This window comes from Mytilus trossulus, chromosome 11, assembly GCF_036588685.1.
Source record: "Mytilus trossulus isolate FHL-02 chromosome 11, PNRI_Mtr1.1.1.hap1, whole genome shotgun sequence".
Lineage (NCBI taxonomy): Eukaryota > Metazoa > Mollusca > Bivalvia > Mytilida > Mytilidae > Mytilus > Mytilus trossulus.
This window is the reverse complement of record NC_086383.1, coordinates 12,160,205-12,185,436: the sequence shown is the minus strand read 5'-3', so window position 1 is coordinate 12,185,436 and position 25,232 is coordinate 12,160,205. Positions and strand designations below refer to the sequence as shown.

Genomic DNA, 25,232 nt, shown 5'->3' with positions numbered 1-25,232 from the left:
GTTTCTGTACATTTCATTTGTTTTCTCTGGAAATTTCATTTTACTGCCTCAATTGTCTTGTGCTCACTTGGTCTTTAGTTTTCTATGTTGTGTCTTGTGTACTATCATTTGTCTGTTTTGTCTGGGGTTTTTTAGCCATGGCATTGCCAGTTTATTTTCTGTTTGACTGTCCCTCTTTAAGAGTATAGGAGGTAACAGGTTAGATCCTTAGATGTGTAAAACCAAAGACTTTAAAATCAGAATTTGCTTCTGATTCTATTAGAGGATATTTGTGAGCTATCACTCATGCCTGTGCCCCCATATATTCACTGAGCTAACAAAATCTCACCAAATTCCTAAGTTCAATCACTAATAACTCCTACAAAAGTCAACTAATACAAATTTCTTGTGTATATGCACATCTACATCTTATGTCCTTATTAACTTCAAAGTTTAATGAAATTCTGTTGTGTGGTTTTAATGGAGTTGTGACAACTAACTGTAGCAGTAGTATATTTAGGCTGATATGCTATGTTCAAAGGGGTATAACTTGTAAATGAAAAATAATTCATAAATCCTGTCGAGATGCACATCTTCATAGTATGTCTTTATTATCAAAAAGTTCCATGAAATTCTGGTGTCTTGTTACAGAGGAGTTGCAATGACAAGACCTGGACCAGTAAATGGGGTAAAAACTTTAAAGCCTACATAGCCTATGCCACTTTTTTTGTGTGTGGTATATTTAGCATGTGGCATTAAGGAGAAAGGGGCAAATACAGATGGACTTGAAGACAGAATAATATGTGCCAGACAGGGTGACATGTCAAAAATCTGGCTTAGCAAATGCATGTTGATCTAGTACAAAGCAGGATTCACACATATATCGCATTAATAATATCCTGTATAAAGAACTATCCCTTCAGCTTCAAATCAGACAATCCAGGAAAGGGAGACAACTCTGAAACTTCTGCTTAGTTTTTGCAAGTAGGGAAGGGAAAAGCATAATCCTTCTGATCTAGCGTGTTCATAAGCAAATTTGTGTGAAATTTAATTACTTTTCAATATTCAAACAATAAAATGACTAAAACCTTGGCATGCATACAAAGAATTAGAAAACAGCTTGTAAGAATTTTAATTCATAATCAACAGACATCTTTATACAACAACACAAACAGTTAACAATATAAGGGTAACAGGTACAAAATTCATTGTACAATAATATGTAAGTTAAGATTCTACAATTTACATAAATGCTAATAAAACTTAGCTCAAAAGCTGGGTTAAACAATACAAAATGCAGAAATTCTTACTTAATGTGTTATGGAAATATTTAGAAAAGCTGTCTTATTAAACAAGACAGCGTGCAGATATTCATATTGAATGTGTTACAGAAATACTTCTACCTGAACTGGCATGACTGTTACGAGGTAGATTATAGGGTGCTTTGTACGAGGACAGATTGTATTAGTTTGAAACAGTAAAAGTTAATTTTTGTATTTCCAAAAGTTAATAACATTGGAAGCTAGCTAATTAAAAAAATTAAAATTGCAGACTAGCATGTTCATTATGTTAGTGAAAAAATAATTACTTGATAGTATTTCAAGATACCAGATAAAACATATTATAGTATATAAGATGAATAAATTATATTTAGTATAAACAATAAATTTAGAAATTAAGGTGGTACCTAACACTACAGGGAGATAACGCTGTAAAATCAGCTAAACGTTTTAATTATGTTGTGTTGTAAAGGGAATATTAAGCTTCTCAATGATCAAAATTGGTGTTTGTCAAACTGCTATATAACCAGTGTAATTTTCTGGCAAAACGGTTGGTTCAAAATTAGTGATTCTTTTTATATTATTGTTAAAGGATCAAAGTAAATACTTTGTCAAAATTTTATGAAAATTAAACGAGCCAAATTAATTTTAGTGAAAGTGTTAGGTACCACCTTAAGACAGCCATGCCAGATCAGATGAAAATATAAGAATAATTAGTGAATTCACTGCTTTAACTCGTTACATAAATTTGTTTTGCTATCACTCATTATAATATATTTCTTAATTATCATATTCTATATTCAAGACTTAAAACTCAAAACTTTATAGAGATATAAACATTTTTTGTCAAATTCAGATGGTCATATGTATAACAAAATTTTGTGTTAGACTAAAAGAATTTGTAAAATGCAATTCTTATTTTATCCAAAATTGCATGTTTGAAATTTTTACAGTACAATTGTATGCTTGGAATGACGAACATTTTAATATTATTTCCTAAAACTACAAAAAAACAAAATTGCATGTATAATACAGTGGAACACAAAGTATCTTAGCACTATTGTACTGGGCCTCTACTCCTCCCAATCCCCCCAAATAAAAATCATAAATGCATGAACATTTAACCCTTTCCCTCCTTGGATTTTATTTTTACATGATTGATTCGCATAGAATTTTTTCAATATTTTTTTTTATTAGGTTTAAAGTATAAATGCATTGTGAAAACGAATGTTTAATCAATGAAATTCCAGTCAGATATTCACATGAATATGCTTTTTATATTAGATACAAATATTATTAAGTCTGATACAGATTTTTCGTTGGCAAAACATTTCTACTGAGGCACTACACAGGCGTCAAAAGGCGTCATTATGGAGTAAAGGGCTAGCATCGAAAGGCATCATTATGGAGGAAAGGGATAACAGTAATATATATACAATATTTCAATAATGAAATTAAATGGAGCTTGCTGCCTTTTGTTCATAAATAAATGCACCCAAACATTATGAATATAAATGTGTAAAGATGAAAATGTGAAGAAAAGTGAGAAAAAACAAACAAATAACAAATTGACGGTACAATGTTAATCTCATGTATTATGGCAGGCCTCTTACAACATGATCATACAATAAATATACAATTTCAGGCTCTGTGATGTGAAAATACATTAATACTAAAAAATAACAATTTATCAAATCAAAACTGATTATGCAGATCAGACACAATGTACATATTACAAAATATTGAAAATTTGAAACTGTTGTAATGCTTGTAGAAATAAAAATAGCACTATTTAAATAATAATGATCTGTAAGGAGATGTGGTATGATTACCAATGAGACAACAGTTACAATTAAACAGAGTCAAAAATGACCTGGATTTTAGCAATGTAATACATGTATAAATATTATATAAAAACATCTTGTACATCAATGATCCAAATAGTTTTCGATTCTCCCTGTAACTAGTCCAACTTGCTTGTCTATTGAATTTAATACAAGGTTCTGTATCTTTTTAAATTTCTATTCCATAGTGATAACAAACATGACAATATACAATATAGTATAAAATTCTTTTTTTCTGCTGACATTTTAAATCACAATTTGTCAAATTACCACCCCAAAAAGTAAATAAATCCTCTTTACCTTAGGAGGGGGTCTCACAGGTATGCTTATTTCCCAATTCTCACCTTTTTTTTTATTCATACCCTGGTATGTCCCATATCACACTTTTTACCACCTATATCCAACATACCCACTGTTTCCAAATTTCAAATCCCAACCTTGTTTACCCCCTATACATGTATTTCACATCCCAGTTTTCTACCCCATATATCTAACATCCTGAAATATGTGTCATTCCCCTAACTTTACACTGCAAGCATAGGCATTCCTACACAAGTTTGTATATGATTATCTCTATATCTCCTTATAACATAATTAATATTGTATCATCTATGATAAGCGGCCAACCTTCTTATTTTGACCAGATTATTCTGTAACATGTGTAAGTTTTTTGTATCATCATGAATAGCAGCGAACCTTCCTACTTTGACAATTTAATTTATAACACATGTAGTATTACTGTATCATCTATGATAAACAGCCATTCTTCATACTTTGACCAGATCAATTTAGAACAAGTGTAGTGTTATTGTATTATCTATGATAAGCAGTCATCTTTCCTACTTTGACGAGGTTGTTCTGTATATTTGTAATGTTATTGTATCATCAATGATTAGTGGCCATCCTTTATACTTTGAGGAAATTGTTCTGTACATGTGTAGTGATATCTTATCATCTATGATAAGTGGCCATTCTTCATTCTTTAATGTGATTGTTTTGTACATGTGTAGTAATATCATATTATCTATGATTAGCAGCCATCCTGCTAACTTTAACGAGACTGTTTTGTACATGTGTAGTAATATCGTATCATCTATGATAAGCGGCCATCCTGCTAACTTTGACGAGATCGTTCTGTAACATGTGTAGTGATTTCTTGATTGATGGCAGGTCTGATAATATGTCGGACGGTTGATCTTCAGTATCAGTACTTTCCAAAGCTGAAAGTAGAAAAAAGTATAATATACAATGTAACTATATATACCATCAATATTTTTTTAAAACTTTTTCTCCTTTTTTTCTTTGATTAGGCATTACATTTTTAAATTATATGTCAAAAACAGTCAGTTTGGTTTCAATTTTTCCAAATAAGTTGAATCACATTGCCGATTCATTATTGAATTGCAAGACATTAAGTTGACCTTAGAAGGCATTTATGTATATTATTAATCAGATTTGCATATTTAAGTCTACAGGCCATTTCATGGTTATGCAGCCATATTGAAAAGCGGGTAGATTTTATTGACGGAGGTGGGAATAGTAAGAAATAAGGGAAATCCTATGTATGTTTACAAGCAACTTTTCTGTTTCAATGTTGTTTACCCATATATTTCAAAGAATTTTCACCTCTACAATGAAAATCTACCCCGTTTCAAAAGGGCAGCATTAACTGTGAAAAGGCCTATTATATAATTAGCTTAAAATAAATTTGGCAGTTAATGCCACTTTAATAGTGGAAGTTATGCAACCTAAAAATATCAAAAATATCAATCAAATACTTTAAAATTTGCTATTATTATGCTTTTTACATGCTGTTCTTCACTTTTTCATATGTTTTTTCAGCACCTGAGTATCCCAAGATCCTGCTTAACAGACACATTTTTCTGGTCCCAAAATTCACCTATCCTTGCAGAAAATACCTGAGTATTTGGATAGCCTGCTTAATACAACAGGTTTTTTTCTGGTTCCCCAGTGTGTCAGTTGGTGTTTTTCCCATATTTTTTACCTGAAACTTGTTCCTCTATCAAGTCAAGCCTTTCATCTAACACAGACTGCATCTTTATAATGTGATGTAACAGATTCTTCTCACAGTTCACGTACGGATCCACATTTTCAACGTTAACATTTTCTTCGACCTGTAACAGATAAATAGTACATATTTCAAGATTTTCAGACAAAAGCAACTGAGGTAACAATATCCACAAAAAGGTTTCATGTTTAAACATTCAAAATCCTAAAAATCTGATTAATTTCAGATATATTTGCTTACATCCATGTCATGTAGATTTGTCTCATTGTTGAAGGTTGTACAGTGATATTGCTTACATTTATGTCATTTAGACTTTGGTTGGTATTTGTCTCATTGTAGAAGGATGTCATTTTTATGCATTTCATTGCTGATGTGTTTACACAAGAAGAAAAAACAAAATTGACAAAGTAGCAATAATTATAAATGTGTCTGGCTTCTTTGAAGACCATTTAGTGGCCTTCAGCTGTTATTTCCTCTTTGGTCGGGGATGTTGTCTCTTTGACATATCCAGGATTTCCATTCTCAATTTTATTCTGGTGTACATTGGCAATCATACCACATCATGTTTTATCATTATACTGTGGATTAATTTATTTTCGTGGGTATCAATTTTCAAGGATTTTCGGAAAATTTCCATATTTGTGGGTATTTGATTTCACAGTTTTATCAATCTGTATACAGTCTTTTGAAAATATGATATTCGTTGAACATTTGAATTCATGGTTCATCTGTACCAACGAAACCCACGAAAACTTGTATCCAACGAATAATAATGAATCCACAGTAATCATGTTTTGACAAAAAGGCATTAACAAACATTTTGATCTAAAGATGGTTCTTTTGTGATGTCTAGTTTTTACTTGGAAAAAAACAACCATTGGAAGATCATGTATTGGAATAAATGCTTGATATAAGTACTGGATCAACTTTTAAAACTATGTAATCCCTTTAAACTACAAATTTCTACTGACCTCTTCAATTTCCATTTTTTCTTCAATTATCTCCCCTTGAATGCTCTCTTCAGCCATGGAGGCTTCATGATCCTGCATGTTTTGATGAGCAATGGCCTCTGGTGCAGACAATGTAGATTCACTATCAGCATTCACTGAACTTTCACCTGAACTGTCCTTTCCAGCCTCCTCCTCACTTTGAGCTCCATGGTCCATAGAATCATGAATCAAATTTTCATCGTCATGCTTGTCGCCATGCTTGTTGCCATGCTTATCACCTCTGACCTCAGCACTTTTATCCCTTGGACAGCCAGGCTTTATAGAGTTTTCTGATGTTTTGCCTCGTTCAGAGTTCATCATTGCAGCACTTTCTAAATGATCCAGATTTTCACATTTTTCATCATCCATTTCCATGGTAACACTTTCATGTTCGTCTGCTATTATGTCTTCAGGCTCTTCATCCCAGTTTTTCTTCCATAATTTATATTCTGGATGATTTTTGTCTCTACAAATATTAAGATTTTTTAATCTTTATCACAAGTAAATAAAGATACAAAATTAAATTATTCAAACTTTTATTTTATTATGAAGAAATAAATCCACATAATAACGGGTATAAATCATCCAGAGGTCGAGAAGTTAGAAATCACTTAGTATTATCCATTTAACACCATGTATCACACTTTTGGTGTTAAGCATCTCTACTCTATACTCTCAAGTCAGTATTTTTATTTCACACCATGTATCACACTTCTGGTGTTAAGCATCTCTACTCTATTCTCTCAAGCCAGTATTTCTATTTCACACCATTCACACCATGCATGTATTACACTTCTGGTGTTAAGCATCTCTACTCTATTCTCTCAAGCCAGTATTTCTATTTCACACCATTCACACCATGCATGTATTACACTACTAATGTTAAGCATGTTAAGTGTGTCATACTTACTCCAAAGCCAGTATTTTCTGTTTCACACCATGCATCACACTACTGATGTTAAGCGTGTCAGCTACGAGGCTGTGAGTTGCCTGATTTGTCCGGCACTTATTGTCATCTCTCATCTTATGTGGTAAAAAGTTAAACTGAGCCAACTCTCCTGTCTTTAACCAATCCTGATCATGGATATACCTACAACTGTCTCTCACAGCTGGAATATAGAAATAAATACTTATTTGACCAAAAACTTGGATTCATTTATTTTCATTTGTACATGTACCATATTTTGGTGAACTGAGGAAGACTTTCTTTTTTGTAGATATTTAATTTTGTGGTTTTGTCAAATTGTGCATACAAACCTTAACAGAATTTATCATTCATTGAACATCTAAATTTTTGGTTCCCTTGTACCCATGAAACAAAGAAAATTGATATCCCAGGGATAATAATGAATCCTGTGTAACACCATTAAAGTTGAAAGAACATGCCAATTATCATTGAAGGGGGATAGGACCTTTATGGGGACTCCAGGATTGGGTGTTTTTAAGCTCGGGATTTCAGAATTGACTCTTTTCGGGATCCGGGAATCCTTTTTTTCGGATTTCTGGACGTCTGGATTTACTTTATTTAAATTTCGGGACCTCTGGATTTTGTTTTTTTAAGTCCGGGATTTCGGGATCAGGACCCCTCCTATCCCCCCTCATCATTGAATAGGTTCATTTTTATGACCTCTTTGTCCTTCCAGTGCTCTCCTTTTATATTTCACATAGGAGTTTGGAAAAAAACTAATTCTTAAATTTATAGTTTTGCTGTTTATTCAAGATTAAAAGGTATCACTTTGAGTTGCAACAAAAATAATAAATTATTGTCAGTGATTTTCCGCATGAAAAGAAATTGAAAGAAAGGGGTCATGGCGGCATCCCTCCAGAAGCTGAACAGTTAATGTTTAACAGATACTGAATTACTTCCCTTGTTATACTTTTAACAATTTCTAAACAAGGCACCAGTCTATAGACTTACCAGGTGGATCTTTACACACAAAACAAATGTATTTTCTAGGTAATGTCTCCTCTGTTAAATCAAAGCACAGAGCATGCTGCCAGCACAGGCATACTTCACACTAAAATATAAAGCAAACATTATCATCACAACATAAATGGATTTGTTGAAAACAACTAAAGCCTTCTAATAATTGATTACAGTCTTACTATTACATAATGCAATACCTAAATATTAGATATAGACCCGTAGGTCAGGTGGCCTTCTGCTGTGTTTATTTTTTTATTCTTTGGTCGGGTTGTTTTGTCATTTTGACACATTCTCCATTTCCATTCTCAGTTTAATGGCATAGAATCAAGCCACTCATTGTTTGTTAGAAAGGCAGTAGGGTAACATTTAAGTGTTGCTTTTTTTTTTGTATTGTTGGTTTGATAGTTCATTCATACACACAAACAAACGTCATTTATATATTTCCGAGTTTAGTATGACTCCATTATCACTAAACTAGTACACTTTGTTTGAAGGCCAGCTGAAGCATGCCTATTGGTACTAGATTTTGCTGTTTTGAAGACCCATTTGGGTGGCCTTTGGGTGTTTTCTGTTCTTTGGTCAGGTTGTTGTCTTTTCGACATATTTCCTATTACCATTCTCAATTATATCATTAGTTATCCTCACTTCAGCAGAGTTTAAGGCAATAGTTTATTTATATCTAAGTTTACCTGAATCATCAAGCCATTTTCTTCATTGACCATACAAATACAATTAACCACCTCATCCTTGCTTAATTCATCCTCTGTTTCAATGGACTCGTCCATTACCATGGCAGCAACTTCCTGTTTAGGTTCTGTTTCAACAATGGCCTCTTCTCTATGTTCTGCCTTATGCATGTCTAAAATTATAACAAAATTTGTATGTTGTATAAATAAATCGGGTGTCAAACAGCAATCTGTTATATTTATTGATTTGCCCTTTAGTTAAGTAGCAAAAAAAAAAAAAGAAAGCTTAAGATCAATACTGTTTCTCCCCTCGTTTATCTCTATCATCCTGTTTAGGTTCTGTTTCAACAATGGCCTCCTCTCTATGTTCTGCTTTATGCATGTCTAAAATAACTACAAATTTGTAAGAGATATGTGTTTTGTTAGTTTTTGCAGTATTCATTCAAACCCTTAGTCAATAAAGGGGTCGGTAGTTAATTGCCTTTTTTCAAAACTTGTAAATCCAAACAAAGACAAATTGAAGAAATCACATGTTTTAAAAATTGAGAGAGACCAGGCATTTCAATATCAATTTCTACAGGACCAAGAATCTGTATGCCATTAATAGAAAATAAAAGGCAGGACAGCTATGACACATAAATTTTTATAACTATTCTACCATAACATCTTTTTTGACATGGGTATAAATACAAACCATCTACATCAACCTCCTCATGTTCTTGGTTGATTGTTTGTAGAGCACTGTCAGCTGACATGTGTCTTTTCTTTATATCAACCTGTGATGTATCGGAGTCAGTGGAACCTATAAAATAAAGTGCTATGATATAACCCAAATATGTCAGTTCATATATTTGTACATGTACTCAGTCATGATAATTACAGGTACCTATATTTCAGTGTTAAAAACCTTTTGTAAATTTAGTAGCTAATCTGTGCTACTTCTTGTTTATGGGGATGGTGCCTTAGGAAAGACTTGAAACAATTGTTTAAATCTTTCCAAAATTAATATGGCCTATCAAAAATTACAAATCGTTAAAAAGGGTCAACCTATAAATATTGAATATGACATTTATGTCACAAAGGAACTTAGGCAAATCATTTCCAGACAGACAATGTCATACTTACAAATACTTGATGTTTTCCGTCTTTTGCGTATAAGACTTGGCCGTATAAAGTCCATATGATAATACTTGATGTGAGAATCAAGGAGTTGTTCCTTACGGAATCCTTTGTTACATCCTTCAAACATACACTTAAAATGATTGTGGTCCTGCTCCACGACAAAACCTTTTGGTGGTAGTCCTATAGTAGGAGGAGTATACATCACAGCAGCTACAAAATACATCAATTTATTTAAAATGGTATTAGTCCTGTGCAAACTGATATCTCAGGTAGATTTGTTTTTATATTTTCATACACCCAGCAGTGTTTGTGATACCATTTTCATTATGATATTGAATTCGTTTGAATTGTCAATTAACATTCAGTCACTTTTCATTTAAGTGGCTTATCAAAATTTCAATAGAATATTACTAAAATTAATATTCAAATGTAAGAACTACATTATCTAGGAGTAGTTCACAAGTCTTTAAAGTAGTCAGTTTGGCTACTTCTGATTACTTCTGACAAACAAAAACATGACATTACACAGTATTTGTTACCTCTATCTTCGGCTGTAGATGATCGACTCCTACGTCTGGCTCTAGCCATGTGATCCTCTGACTGAGATTCACTGCTGGTCTCTGAAATTGCTGGGGATAAAATTCTCTTCTTATTCTTCTTTTCAGCTATAAAAAACAAGGAGATTTTTTATAAATCAAATAGTTTTTAGATACAGTAACAATGTTTTAAATATTTGTTTTTTTCATTTTTTGAACCACATCATGATGGTACAGATGTTATTTGTATTTTTATTTAATTTAGCTTCTGTGGTAACAAGGGACACAACTCAGTTGGGACAACATCCCTAATCCGCCTTGAAACGAGGAACTCAAAAGTCATGTGTAAACAAAAATTCTCTGTGTAGTGATATTTGACACTTTTCTATGATAAACAAGTGACTGAGCTTAACCATTTGAGTTTATTTAGAAAGTAGGGGAACACAGAATAAATGTGTAAAATCTATGGAGCTATTAAATGTGTTCAAAGTATTAAATTTTCAAAGAACTTATTGTGTTAAAAATTGGATTATTTACCATGGGGAGCCGCATCACAAAAGGATACTCGGGGTGTGCTAATTTACGGAAAAAGTAATCTCATTTTGTACCCCGAAAATTTAACCACATATGTCAAAATGTCTCAGCTTCTTAACGATCCATCACACATATCAAAGTTAACGATATGGACTGAGCAACAGAAGAAAAAGTTACTATTACGGCCTATGGAGAAACTAATGCGCATCTGTACCCAGTTAATGAAACTGGGAAATTTACTAATAAAGCTTCTGTAGTTTAATGGAACACACCTAAGGGACGAAATCAAAAGATCGATGTAGGATGTAAAACTTAAATCAAATAGTTTGGGGGTGAGGGGTTAACATTGCTGCAAGTTTTGTTAATTTAAAATTGATTTTACATATATCCCTAAAGGTAATCATTTTTTCCCAAATTAAGTTAGGAGAGGGGTAGGGGGTCAGTGAAAAAACTATGTAAATTAAGTTTTTTATCCTACATTGAACTTTTGATGTTGTCCCTAACTTCATGATACAAATTCAACTGTGAAAATTTTTAATTAAGCCACTGTGGTTACAAGGGACACAACTCACTACAAGATACAGATGTAACTGTGCAAGTTCAAATTCAGCTTTATTTTTACAAGGGACACAACTCACTTCCGTATTCACATGTTGCTTGGAAAGTAATTTTAGTCTCTATAGTAAAAAGGGACATAACTCACCTGATATTAATGTAACTGGAGATAATGATGAGGGTGTTGATGGGAAGTGTCCAGCCAAACTTGTGATTTTAGATGACGATGCTATAGGAATGTTAGGAGTAGAAGATATACCGGGAACACTAGGTGAAGAAATGGGTGTTCCCACAGGTAAATTCTGCCTTGCCAGTACCTGCAAAAAAATATGTGTAGATTAAAATTTTGAAGTTTGAAGTTTCTCATAATACTACGTCTATTTACCTTGTTTACAGGTGCAAAAGAAATAAGAGATTTGTAAAGAAGCTTTTGATTTTGATACGTATCAGTTGACATTAATATTGAATCTTAAGGGCGCCCTCTACAACTATATAACAAACATGGTGGACATCAACAGTTTTAGTTGGTATGGTCTCTTTAACCCTGGTTTTACGAATAACATCTTATTATAATTTACCCCACATCTAAGCATGTTTTAGTTAGTCGGGTCTCTTAACCCCATGTTTTATGAGGAACTTCTATTTATGATTTACCCCTCGTTTAACGGGTGACTTCTTTGGCTTAGGTTTAGGTCGCCGTCTGCTGACAAATAATGACCCTGATATAAACATCCTTTGTCTTTTCTTGGCCATAGCTTTTCTCCTGGTTTCAGGATTTCTTTCTCTCTTAGCTCTTTTAGCCACTGGTCCTTCTGCCAAAGGAACAACAGGAGCAGCTTCAATTTCAAATCCAGAGGGTGCAGCTAAAAGGAAGAATATTAAAAAAAAATCAATTTCATTCACTAATTACATGTATAATGCAGGAGTTGGTTTCACAAAAAAACTTACGACTATGATTGGTTGTAAATCATGAACAATCCAGTATACTATCATTTTCAGTATATATTCTCCCTAGCCCTCATCCAAAGAGATAAATCTGTCAAACCAAAACTTTCAAAGCACTTCATCAAAAATAAAAATGTAGAGGCCAATTAAGAAATAAAACAAAAAGTAAAGCAATTATTTTTCTCAATTACAGCAAATATATTTAGCAATATCTAATTTTTTATCAATCATTTAATTGCAAATTATGAATAACCATGTATAACTCATTTCACAAGCTTTATGTGAATGACAACAATTGCTAGATTTGGAAACTTAATCAAACAACAGAGCATTTGTCATTTCAGAGACTTTTATATCTGACTATGTTGTCATGGTTGTATGTGCTTTATGTATTGCTGAAGGTCGTACAGTCATCTATATATGTTAATTGTGTGTGTCATTTGGTTTCTGGTACACATGGTACACATGGTACATGTGGAAATTTGTCTCATTGGCAATCATACCACATCTTCTTTTTTTATATAAGTCTGTTTCCTGTCTCCTGACATAATAAAAGGGGGCAGGGATTTTTTTGAATTTTTTTTAAATTAATTTGCTTTTTTCAAAATCTTGAAAATAATCATCTTTCACACAAGTCGATTCTACAGAAAACAATCATGTATAAATTGTTGCCTAAGCATACATAATTTCTGCAGAGTGCTTTTTCTCTCTTTTTTATGCCATTAGAATATTTATACAAAAATGTAACAATTTGAGCTTTAATATAAATGTACTTTAAAAACGTCATCCAGAATAATAACATATCCTGGAATTTTAATTTCAAAATGTCAATTTTCTGTAAGGATACAACAATACTATGCATGTAGTAATATAAAGGCAAAATCTTGATTGATTGATTGATTGATTGTTGGTTGCTTAAAATCCAGTGTAGAAAAATCTTGAATAAAATACAACTATACAAAGAACAATAGGAAAACTCTTGAATAAAATACAACTATACAAAGAACAATAGGAAAACTCTTGAATATCATACTACTATCTATCCACAGTACAATAGGCAAGCAATTTACGAACAATAAAGAATCGGCGGCAAGCATTTTACGAATAATAAAGAATCAGAGTAAAGTGTATTAAAAATTCTTCCTTAGGTTACCTTCCTCACTTTGATAACACCTCTTTTTCCTTCCTTTAAAAAGTAAAAGAAGAAATAAGGAACAAAAAGATTATTTATTTTAAGTCAGAAATATCTCCCCAGAAGTTAGAAATTAATAAAAGCGTTGACTTTGTAATTGCAGCTTTGCATCAGACAGGCTTATTATTTGTAAGATACTACATTAAAACAGAAACTGTAGTCTTGCACTACTATCGGATTAATCTTCAAAAACATAAATTAAGGAAACTTAACAACTCGTGAGTATACTGGTGTATTAAAGTGAGAGGATTAAACAACTAAATTGGACAATAGAACTAACAGAGTTATTGCTTTGCTCATTGTTGAAGGCCGTACAGTGACCTATAGTTTGTAATTTTTGTGTCATCCTTTTGTGGAAAGTTGTCTCATTGGCAATAATACCACTTCTTTTTTTTTTAAATAAATAAACATACATGTGGTCATTGAAAATTAAGTTGAAGTCTGGTAAATTTTAATCTGAACCCATCAGAATTTTCAAAACTGTAACATTCCCATTTCCCAGAGTGCATCACAATTTCTTTTTTAAGGATCAATACCCTTTGTTAATCTAAATCCTTTTTTGTATGTGTACCTTTTAGAAGGTTAACTTTCTGGTAGTAAGACCGGTCACAGCCAGGCTGGGAAACTGGACATGCTGGATAGGCAACTGTTCACATTAAACCTGTATCAATACAGTGTGTTAAATGTCTATCTTTACATGGTGGTGCTCCTAATAAAAGGAGGAAGATACAGATTAACAAACATACCTTCACTTTCTGTCAGAGGTTCTATTTTAAAGTCTCCAATGTCTGTTGGTAGTGGTTTTTCTTCGCCCTCCATTGACAGTCTGTGTTTACCATCTTCACTTTCTGTTGAAAGTCTCTTCCTGCCCTCTTCATTGTCTGTTGATGATCGCTTTCTCGTATCTTTGGGCAACACATGGACTATTTCTATTTTCTGACAAACAAATAAAAATTGTACTTAATGACTGCCTATTCACAAGTGAGAGGTTTAGCTAGCTATGTAACCAGGTTTAATCTACCGTTTTCAACATAAGAAAATTTCTTCACCAAGTCAGGAATTTGATAGTTGTTATGTGTTTGAGCTTTTGATATTGTCATTTGCTTTCCTTTTTTAATTTTCCTCAGAGTTCAGTATTTTTTGTGGTTTTATTTGTTTCCTTATTATTCCAGGGATACCAATTTAAGTGGGTACATGTATGTTAACCATGAATTCAAATGCTCAACACATTACAATTATCTTTAGGATTATGTGCCAACTTTGGTAAAACCATGCTATCAATTATCCAAGAAAATTTGTACCCATGAAAATAAATGAATTCACACTATTAGGTTTGCTTTTTACAAAAATATGTAATATAAATCTATCTTTTAATATCAGATACGCAAAAAACATGTTAAGACATTGTTTGCCATGCAAGTTTTAAAAAAATTAAAATTAAATTCTCCAGTGCAATTGTTCATACATTTAACAGCTGATTCTGGATTAATGTTAATTCCTTTCTGTTGCCTGGATAAAGTAAACATTTCTTTATTCTAAATGTAATAATTGTGTTAAAACTTTTTAACCTAGTGAGAACATAGCGCAAACTTTTTCCTAAATACTGATATCAAATCATTTTTTTTATTTTTTTTATTTCCAGATCAGGATCTGAAAAAAAAAATTGGGTTTAAAATAAAACAATGAAGATGGCAGCCTTAATTACAAATGCTCTTAGAAACCAGGTGAACAAATACCAATGCCCTACAGACCAGGTGAGCAAATACCAATGCCCTACAGACCAGGTGAGCAAATACCAATGCCCTACAGACCAGGTGAGCAAATACCAATGCCCTACAGACCAGGTGAGCAAATACCAATGCCCTACAGACCAGGTGAGCAAATACCAAAACCCTACAGACCAGGTGAGCAAATACCAATACCCCTACAGACCAGGTGAATAAATACCAATACTCTTACAGACCAGGTGAGCAAACAGTACTGCATCTCTTTCTCTTACCTGTTGTTTCAGCTCAGGTGGCATTGGCTTTACGTTCATCCCTTGTACAATTTTCTTGAAACCATCGTAGAAAATAACCTCAAAGGTATCTATAACAAGATTTAAGTACATTTAACATTGAAACATCATACTATTGTCCTTAAAAAAAAACATCTTATAATGAAAATAAAGCAGATACACCCCATATATCGCTAATGTTATTCAAATTGCATAGAATGAGATTAAAATCTAGATGTTCCATTAATCATTACAGTGATATTGCCAATCCTCAATTTCTTAAACTTTTTTCACAACGTTTTCTATAGTATTGAAATATGACTATTACCTTCAGCTGGTATGGCTGTTATTTTTGCTGGATACATTTTACAATCTGTCCATCTAGCATACACCTGATCTCCAACTTTAAATTCCTGAAATTAATTCATAACAATGTTGGAAAAATACATATACGAGATTCAAATTTTTCATGGGTATCATCTGTATACATGTAATTGAAAAATGAATTAATAAATTTTCAATAAAATACAAATATCTCATCGTCTTGAACACGAAAACCATGAATGGAAGTATTGTAGTAAATGCAAGTTGCCCAGAATCTAGGAAAATAAGTACTCAAGAAATTACATAAATCCACAGTGTATCCTTTTCATTACATCAACTGATAATGTGCCATATGTTGACCAGGATCTGCTTACCCTTCCGGGGAACCTGAGATCACCCCAGTTTTTTGGTGTAGTTCTTGTTGATTATGATCAGAACTAATTTTTAATGTTGAGTTTTGTGCACTTGCACTCTGTCTGCAGTTTGTCTTTTTTTAAGCCATGAGGTTTATTATTCAGTCATAAGTCTAAATGTCCCTTTCATGCCTTTGGTATCTTTCGAATCTCTTCAGACACGTATTAGTTTAGAAAATGTTCTTGTTAATATTTTCATTATACATGTTATATACATGTTTATTAAACCAAAAATAACATTGATTTTAAAAATCCTACATTATTAAGTGATTTTCTCTTTTCTTTTCTCCCAGAATGCCTTGCTTTAGGTCGTATCTTTTCACTGCTCATGTCCATCCACTGGTCATAGCGTTGATTCCAGCCTTCAAAATGTACAAGTACAGCGATATCATCTTCATCAATTTCTATAATCTTTGCTGGGTACCTGAATTAGATTGTCAGATAGATTTAATTAACAAATCATGAAAATGGTGCATGAATTAAAGTTGATACAGGGTACGTAGATATCAATGAGAAAACAATCAATAACAAAACACCTAACAAACTTTAAAAGAAATATGGTTCTGTGAACCTTCAGTATGTAAAGCCACCAAATTTTTTTTTTTAATATTTATTGTCATAAACATTTCATGCATGGTTTGCAATACAATAAAAAATCATTTTCGAACTAGTTTATTTTTCAAGTTCATTATAAAGGTTAAATCAATATATATTTACATGATATACATATTTGAAATTTATGCCCAAATTACCATTTTTCAATAAAATCCATTGCCTCTATTTTCTCGCCTTTTCTCCATACAATGCCCTGTCTGCTTGGGAACCTCTTATTAAGTGGGGGTACAGACGAGGTGGTTGTTGAGGATGAACTGGAACAGGTACTAGCATTATCATGGAACAGGTCTCCAGTCACAACAGAGCTACGAGGTTCATAACAATGTTTGAGAGGTGGAGTTTTCTCTGAGCTACTTTTATTACTGCTACATTCTGATGAGGCTCTACTGGGAAATTCTTCCATTCTGTTTTTTGTTGTTTTAGATGGTGTAATTGGGTGTGAGGGTGAGCTTGGTACTTCTATTGGGTTTTCAATTTCACCTTCCATGGCTTAAATACACTAAGAAATGAATAAAATCTATACATAATTGTAGAACAATGATTTTAAATAAATCTTAGATTTACAGAGTGACATATCAAAAATAAATACTTTAGCCTACGAACCCAAGACAGCTGACAATGGGTACCAATTTGCTGGGAGTAGCATACATCTTTTGTATTTCTCACTTCAAAACATTGCAAACACAAGTTATCTTTCTTTGTATGTTGCTGAAGTGAAAAAAGTTCTGTTTGACAGAAATTTACAGATTTTTCTTAAGCTCATAATTAACGTGTTGACACAGTTATATAACATCAACTTATCAACATGACCAAAACACAGATTTTATAAACGTCTGAACATTTTGACATTTTTTATCATTTTTATCAGTGTCGGTTTTTCTATATATAATCCCAACTTCCCGTAAAGGTCTGACTAAATACACATATCCCAATATCGTCAGGCGAATACGCTAAGTATACGACTCTGGAGGGAGTTGCATTTCAATGCATTTAAAATAAAAATCGATGTTGATATAAAACATTCTTGATCTGAGATCTTTACCCCAAACCAAAATTTCCCAATCTCCTGAACTGAGTTTCACAGTCCATCACATATATATATTGTTCAAATAACAAAATATATGTAATTATATGGGGACGAAGTCCCCAATTATGGTAGAAAAATCTATAAAAAAAAAATCGGGAAAATTTCCCGAATTTTTCATTCTACTAATGAACTCAAAATCGTTAACTTTTATTTTCAGATCTACTTCCTGTTCAAGTTTCTCCGCATTTGCGCAAATATCTGTCTCATTTGCATGAGACTTTGATTTTTTTTTATATTTATCAGTCTAGTAAAATATAAGATTGGATCTCAATACAAATTCAATTTTAATAATTGTTTGATATGAAAAAACGTTGATGAAAGCGTTCCTTTTGTTTACATCGAATATGACGTCATAAATTACATGACTTAAAGAACATCACAGCTAATTCCCTACCAACAGAACAGGGAATCGGGAACATTACGTACGGTATTTCGGTTTCTTTTATCAACATGATTGAATTAAAAAAAATAATACATACAGACTTTGTCCACAGGGACATAAGTTTATAAGGATTTATTGTTGTAGTAAACGCATCAACCCGAAAGTTTCCGAATGATACGTTGCTTTTGTCAGGAAATATGAATATTCTGACACGAATGCAACTGAAACTGCATAAGGGTTCTGTTAATCCACAAATCAAAATATGCATGTGATAGAAGAAGAATTTTGGAAGAAAATGAGGCTGTTGTAAGGTATATAGTAATTTATTAATATTTTTATTATTTTTTATCTAAGGTAGGGAAGGCAATCCAAGATGGCGACTTAGATCCCTTTAGGTTTTTTCAGTATAAAGATATGGATAGTAAACTGCACATTGCCAGAAAACAAAGAAATAGTGATGGCAACTTTAAATACGTTAATATAGTAATGCAAATAGACAGAAAATAATAAAAAATGAATTAAAAACATTGATTTACAAAATTTTAATCTGCTAACCGAGTCCCTGTGACTTTGTCCCCATTCACAGGTTATGCCTGCCTCATATTAAAAGGAAACTTCTCAAAAAAATAAAAAATTGATATTATGTTTGTTCTGTATAAAAATGCTCAAATTCATTGATATTTAAGTTTTATTCCGCTAGATAAGCGATCACCATCTATTTTAAATTTAGAGTATCAATTCTCTTCGTTCAGCCATTTTGTTTTCTTTCCCGATTTATAACACCGATATGTCTATAAACCACAAAGAAACAAAACTACAGTAACCGATGTAGGCGTAATTGCGTGTCGATATCTTGTCAATCGTACGGTTGTTTTATCCGACTATAACTAACTTGATACGGAACATATTCTTATCTTTTTTTAAATTACTGTGGTCTGTTGTTTTTATACTGTTAATTATATTGGAATTAGGTAGAAAGTCAAAGTTGAAATCATAAATAAATGTTCTGTGAAAATTGTTTTCGAAAATCTTATTTGTTCATAATACTTTAAAGTAATAATTTTTATTCAAATAAATTCTTATCTTCCCTCATCTGATCACCAGCATGACTAAAGGTATTACTTCCAAAGGTATTGTGAGGGGTGTGAGGTGACACGTCCAGGTATTCAAGCGATTTCCTGTCGGGCTTGCAAGTTCATGCATCGGTTCACTTCTGCAGGTATTGATCAGTGTACACGGCCGATAACTTATAAATTTCCATTTTGAATTATCAAATGTATAATATGGACCATAATTTGGTATTCGGCCTTTGGTTTCTTTTTGTATCCTTTTTTATAAGTTCTAAAATTTTAACTTTTATTTTGTGGGTTGTGTTGATGTTAGAATAGTATGAATGGAACAATTGAGTTTTTCGAGAAAAAATTAATAATTTTGATTCACCGTTTACGTGACATGAAACCAAACAGGAAACCAATCTTTATTTTCTTTATTTTGCACAATATAATTCAAAAGGCATAAATAAACACCATTACTAGTGTTACTTGCTTCATGTTAATATTTAAAATCTATTTTCAATGTTATATTAAAAAAAAATTTAAACCTGACAGGAAACCATAAGAAACCGAAAGCATTTTTTTAGTTTTATTTTATTGCAAAATCTGCTTAAAATAATCTGAACAGTATACTTTTTCTTAAAATCCATCTTAAGAGTAACAGTATTATAAAACTCCTAAATATGTGCTTGGTTTGAAAACAATTAGTACAATTTATTCAGAATTTTCCATATTTTCTTCATTGATACAGGATACCATAATCGTTGTATCTTGATGTTTAAGCAAAAAAAATGTATTTATATTTGGTTTTGATATTCCAGTTATATACAATTTATTCCAAATCATTGGCAATGTATACGTAACATTCTTTAAACCCAGTAAAGAAAAAAACTTTTAACTTGGAATTAAAATCTTTAAAATAGGCACAATGTGATACTTGTGACCTGCAGTACACCATCTACATTGTTTCACATTTTAACCTACTTTAGTGGGCTAAAATCAATAAAGTACTTCCTTTCAAGTCATGCATGGTAAAAGTTTACTTCTCTTTTGACAAGTTTATTGCGTTTCTGATAAGTGTTTGCAGAACATAAATAAAAAATATTAATTAAAAACTGTGACAAAGATTCCAACTTTGTACATTCTAAGTGTAACGGTATATTAACATGTATTTGTTATTAAATTATATTTATTCACCTAAAATATCCAGTAATATTTACTGCTGAAGTTAAATCAATCCAACGAGCATTGGTACAATGATAAGAGACGTAATTTCGATTGATTTTTCCAAGGACCTTTCACGTCATTATCGGGAAACGAAGTGTGTTCTAACGTCTGTCAAATATGAAATCGATTTTGTCAAGTCATTGGGCATTTATTTTCACACAGGATCGTATGTAACATTATGCACATAGGAAAAATAACAGACCACCGGCGCAATCTCTTTGACAATTGTATTTTCCTCTTTTAAACAAGACGAAACAAGTCTACAGATTATGTTTGCTAACATCCCGTTGGAAACAAAAACAATGTTTAGACCTAGTATTTCGTACATCCGGCCATAATGGCGTTATCACATGTTAGTCACATGTTTCACGTATGACCGGAAATGGTTAGAACTTAAGAACAAAAACAATTTTAATAAATAACTGGACTTCTGTTTCGTGTGAAATGTAACGCATAACGACAACGTAATTTTCTTACTTAATTATTACGAAGATCAAAACAAGAATGTAAATCATCTCGGATTTACCTGTTTGAACATCTCGCGAGAGTTCATATTTGCATATTGTTTTAAAGAATTCTATTACAACAAAGCAGATTACATCATCTTAAAATTGCGTTACGAAATCGGACACAAAAATCACGCCACTGTCATGACTGTTCTTACATCTGCTACATAAATACTTATAGTTCTCAGCATTTTCTTCTCACTATTCTTATTGGTCGATGTTCTTTGTTATTTGAAAGCAAAAGTTACGAATTTGCCGGTGACGATTATCTATAAATCAGTCAGCGTTATGCTCTTCGGAAGCAAAAAGTAACGCGAGAAACGACACAAAAATACGGTTGTAGAATCTTTGAAATTCGTATATTTTAATTTTTTTTCTAGGGCAGAGTAGCATACACTTGTATGTTGATAAAAATAATGGCATCTTTAGATGTAGTTGCAACTTTTCTTACAGTAATTCACATTTTATCACTTTTCTATAGTTATAGGAAACGGAGCCCAATAGCAAATTATGGTCCATATACAACTGTCTTACTTGTCATTACTAAACTCATACGCTTGTTTATAAATAACATATCTGGTGTAAAGAATATTATTCATAAAAATAAAAATGATACCAAAAAAATAAGATTTGTTGAAATTAAAATCTAATTAAATATTTTTCAAGGGTGAAATTTGGAAAATGTAAAAATATACTCATTGTCAATAGTTAAGGACAGATTGGAACATACCAGAACAAAATGATTTAAAAAAATGTATGCACTTGTCGACGATTCGTTTATTCCACTGGGTAAAAAGTTTCGGAACTATAGCGCAATTTAAAATATATACATGTATACATTGAACATAAGAAAAAAATATATTTCGAATAAATTGGGGTAAAAGTTTTGTAAATAGACTAGTCCACGTATGCCAACAGTATATGTAATCATCGAATGTAGATAGACTATTGTATACCAGAAGAAGAAGAAGAAGAATAAGAGAACCAATTTGATTTAAGTACAGGTCGATGTATAACTTGCTTTGGTTAATCGAAGTTGTGGACATAGTAAAATCACAGATTTACATTTCAATAAGATTGTTCTCGAACAAAGGAAGGAATTCGTCATCACAATTGTTATATATGCCACTGGACGAACACTCATTATCCCTAAAGGACGGGAATATTTTGCTGGGAAACTATTAAATATCAAAGTTTCAAATTAGTTTCAGGATTTATTTTCTTTCTTGGTATTCGATAACAGAAAAAAGAATGAATTACTTGTCCGCTAAATAGGGGTGTTCTTGTCAGATAAAAGACTTAGTTATATTTAAAAAATAGGGAAATATGACATTAAATTGGTTCTGTTTTTTTTTTAAATATCGTTAAAAAGTTGTGTGTGTAAGGTGAACGCCACAAGAACCCTGTAATACTAGTACGAGAGTATAGCCTGTAAACATTTCTTCTCAATGATATGGTTGTATTTGAAATCTTTTCATACAGATTGACAAATCCTAGTCCGATATGCATGTAATATTGGCAAATGACGCCCATAGTTCTTTCTACCATCATCATCTTATTCTTTGATATTGCTGTAAACATCGATGGTTCACACCCAAACAAAATGGGAGTAATGTACCTTCAGAGCTTCTCCGTGTTATACACTTGTGAAACTTAACATACAGACGAAATTTCTGTATTGAAATGAATCTACATTTCACAAACAGGATTTTCGAATAACGATTATGAGTAATTTCCTTACAAACCAATAAAAACGTATGGCAAGATATAACCATGAAGGAATTAAGTTTTTGTCAGACGCAAGATCTCATCACTATAAATGTATACGTATATATGCATGCAGTTTCAGAACAAGCGGTCGATGTCGATAGTCTGTTTTCTAACTGTTCAGAGTAAGACATGTCACTTGTTCCTTCTTGGAAGCCTGCATATTCCCCGTCCAATGATGGGAACTCTTTCTGGTTTTGTTGACTATAAATGCTTGTATGGTAATTCTGTCGTTTATCTATACAAGTGGTTGCATTTCCTCTCCTTTCCTAACAAATAAACTAACGAAACGCTACTAGTCTGCTTTCCCTGGAGCTCATCCTCAATGGCGCTTATACGTCAGGAAACTTACATGTATACTAATAATGATTGTTTCAAGAACAATGATGTAGGGACGAACTATTCTAAATTCGTCAATATCAGTTATGCATGTCTAAAATATAAGTTTTATTACAACTACTGTATTACTTATTTGGATTAATGACGGCTATCATGTTCAACAATTCACAAATATTATCATAGAATTTTTTTTTTAAATGTACAAAACTCCAAAATAAGTAATGCCTTAGCTTAAGATTTGAATACAAGTTAAAAATTCCGGTAAAGTCACTAATATCAAACAGATGTGCAATGGTATATCAAATTGGGTAATATTGCATTCAGTTTTATTAAAGATTAAAACTACTATTTTTTACTTCATATTTGAATCTTTACGCCAATTGCCGCTAAGAAAGTAATCCAAAATTGTTTCCTGTTATTTTTATACGCTTTCGGAATTAAGAATATGAATTTTACTTTCAATTAATTTACACAATTTAATTATTGTATCTTTATTCTCATCGTGTATTACATCTTAGTGGATTACCACATCATACTCTTTCTAATCCTTTCTGTTTATCCTTTCCAAATAACAACATTTATACCTGTGTACGCTTGAACTCACACCTGCGGCTAAATAGCTACAAGGTAAACGAATAGACCTCAAGCCGAGAAATATACGGTGACCTTTAAAAATAATATACACACTTTGCTCACACATTAGTTGCATTGAAATGATTATCAAAACAATAACGGTAAATAGAACTGAAATATTTTCAGTTCAATATCATAAAATGTTCAATAAATATTTTATGAAAAAAATCTCAACAATAATTAATGAAATTTATTCGAAAACATTTAGCTAGAGATAATTTTATAGGAGTTTAATTCAATCAATACAAAATGGTATATGCATATTCATTTTCGTTCATTCTTATATTGTGGTTAATAACTACGACCATTCGTCAGCTGTGCGCTTTTAATTACATATATTGTTGATAAGCTATAAGAGTTAAACAGATTTTATGTTTTCCCAGAATTCAACAAATCGGGTTAATACGTCACGACCCACTCTAGAATTCATCCAAAAAAGTTACAAATACTTGATTTACTCCGTTATTAGAAGGAATATAAATTTAAAACTTTGCAAATGTGTTTTTTAAGTTAAGATGAACATAATTAGATGATAAGTAAAAAATCGCGGAATTTCCCTTTAAAGATCATGAGTTACTTCCCCTGTCAACCTTTCTTTATTTTCATCATCTTTTAGTTTATAAATATTATAAAAGAAATACAGGAAGAACGATTACCATTCAAATTATTTAAATTATAAATACATTTTTATTTTTATGTATTATCTTTTCCTCCTTTAGATACAAATGAGACATGACTTATGTAAACAAAAACATCATGTCATGCCGCCATGCGTCGGCGTGGTCGAACTGGTGACAGGATAAAATACAACTGTGTCACCTCTTTGAATGTCTCCAGTTCTGTAAAACACTAATTTCTAATTGTAATTATCAGTTTATATTTACCAAGCATATGAGTTGTTCACATTAACAGCAATTCACTAGCTGCAAACATTTGACGCATTTTTCTCCATTTTGTGTTTTGTAAACATCATTCGGAATATCCCTGTAAGTAATGTAACTAATTACCGAACGAATATAACACGAGTTATGAGTTGCAACGTACCATCGAAAAGATACGGAAGCGTATTAGGACATGGTAAAAATAAAATTGTCTTTAAACTTTTTTCTAAGTCGATATAAGACATTTAAAATCTGAAAATTTCGACTTCAATTCGAAATTTCTAATTTCAAAATCTGAAAATTTCGACTTCAATTCGAAATTTCGAATTTAAAAAATCGAAAAATTGAAATTTATAATAATTTCGACTTTAAACTCGAAATTTTGACTTTTT

General features: G+C 32.0%; 1 protein-coding gene across 3 annotated transcripts; it reads right to left on the bottom strand.

The window, feature by feature from the left end:
• Nucleotides 1-1,095: 1,095 nt before the first annotated feature.
• Nucleotides 1,096-24,954, bottom strand: LOC134690736 (PHD finger protein 20-like protein 1). 3 transcript variants are annotated; one of them, XM_063550784.1, is made up of 18 exons: nt 24,844-24,954; nt 17,104-17,465; nt 16,610-16,775; nt 15,943-16,027; nt 15,618-15,706; nt 14,365-14,554; nt 13,580-13,612; nt 12,136-12,344; nt 11,630-11,798; nt 10,396-10,521; nt 9,860-10,066; nt 9,429-9,536; nt 8,738-8,907; nt 8,040-8,139; nt 7,032-7,230; nt 6,104-6,587; nt 5,109-5,238; nt 1,096-4,323 (listed from the first exon to the last, which is right to left on the bottom strand). In XM_063550784.1, exons 2-18 carry the CDS (start codon nt 17,451-17,453, stop codon nt 4,193-4,195), a joined length of 2,946 nt encoding a protein of 981 aa, XP_063406854.1. In that variant the 5' UTR covers nt 17,454-17,465; nt 24,844-24,954; the 3' UTR covers nt 1,096-4,192. The 3 variants fall into 3 exon arrangements, with proteins under 3 accessions (XP_063406854.1, XP_063406853.1, XP_063406855.1); XM_063550783.1 differs by having other exon boundaries at nt 24,779-24,897; XM_063550785.1 differs by lacking the exon at nt 13,580-13,612 and having other exon boundaries at nt 24,779-24,895.
• Between the last annotated feature and the right edge of the window lie 278 nt (nt 24,955-25,232).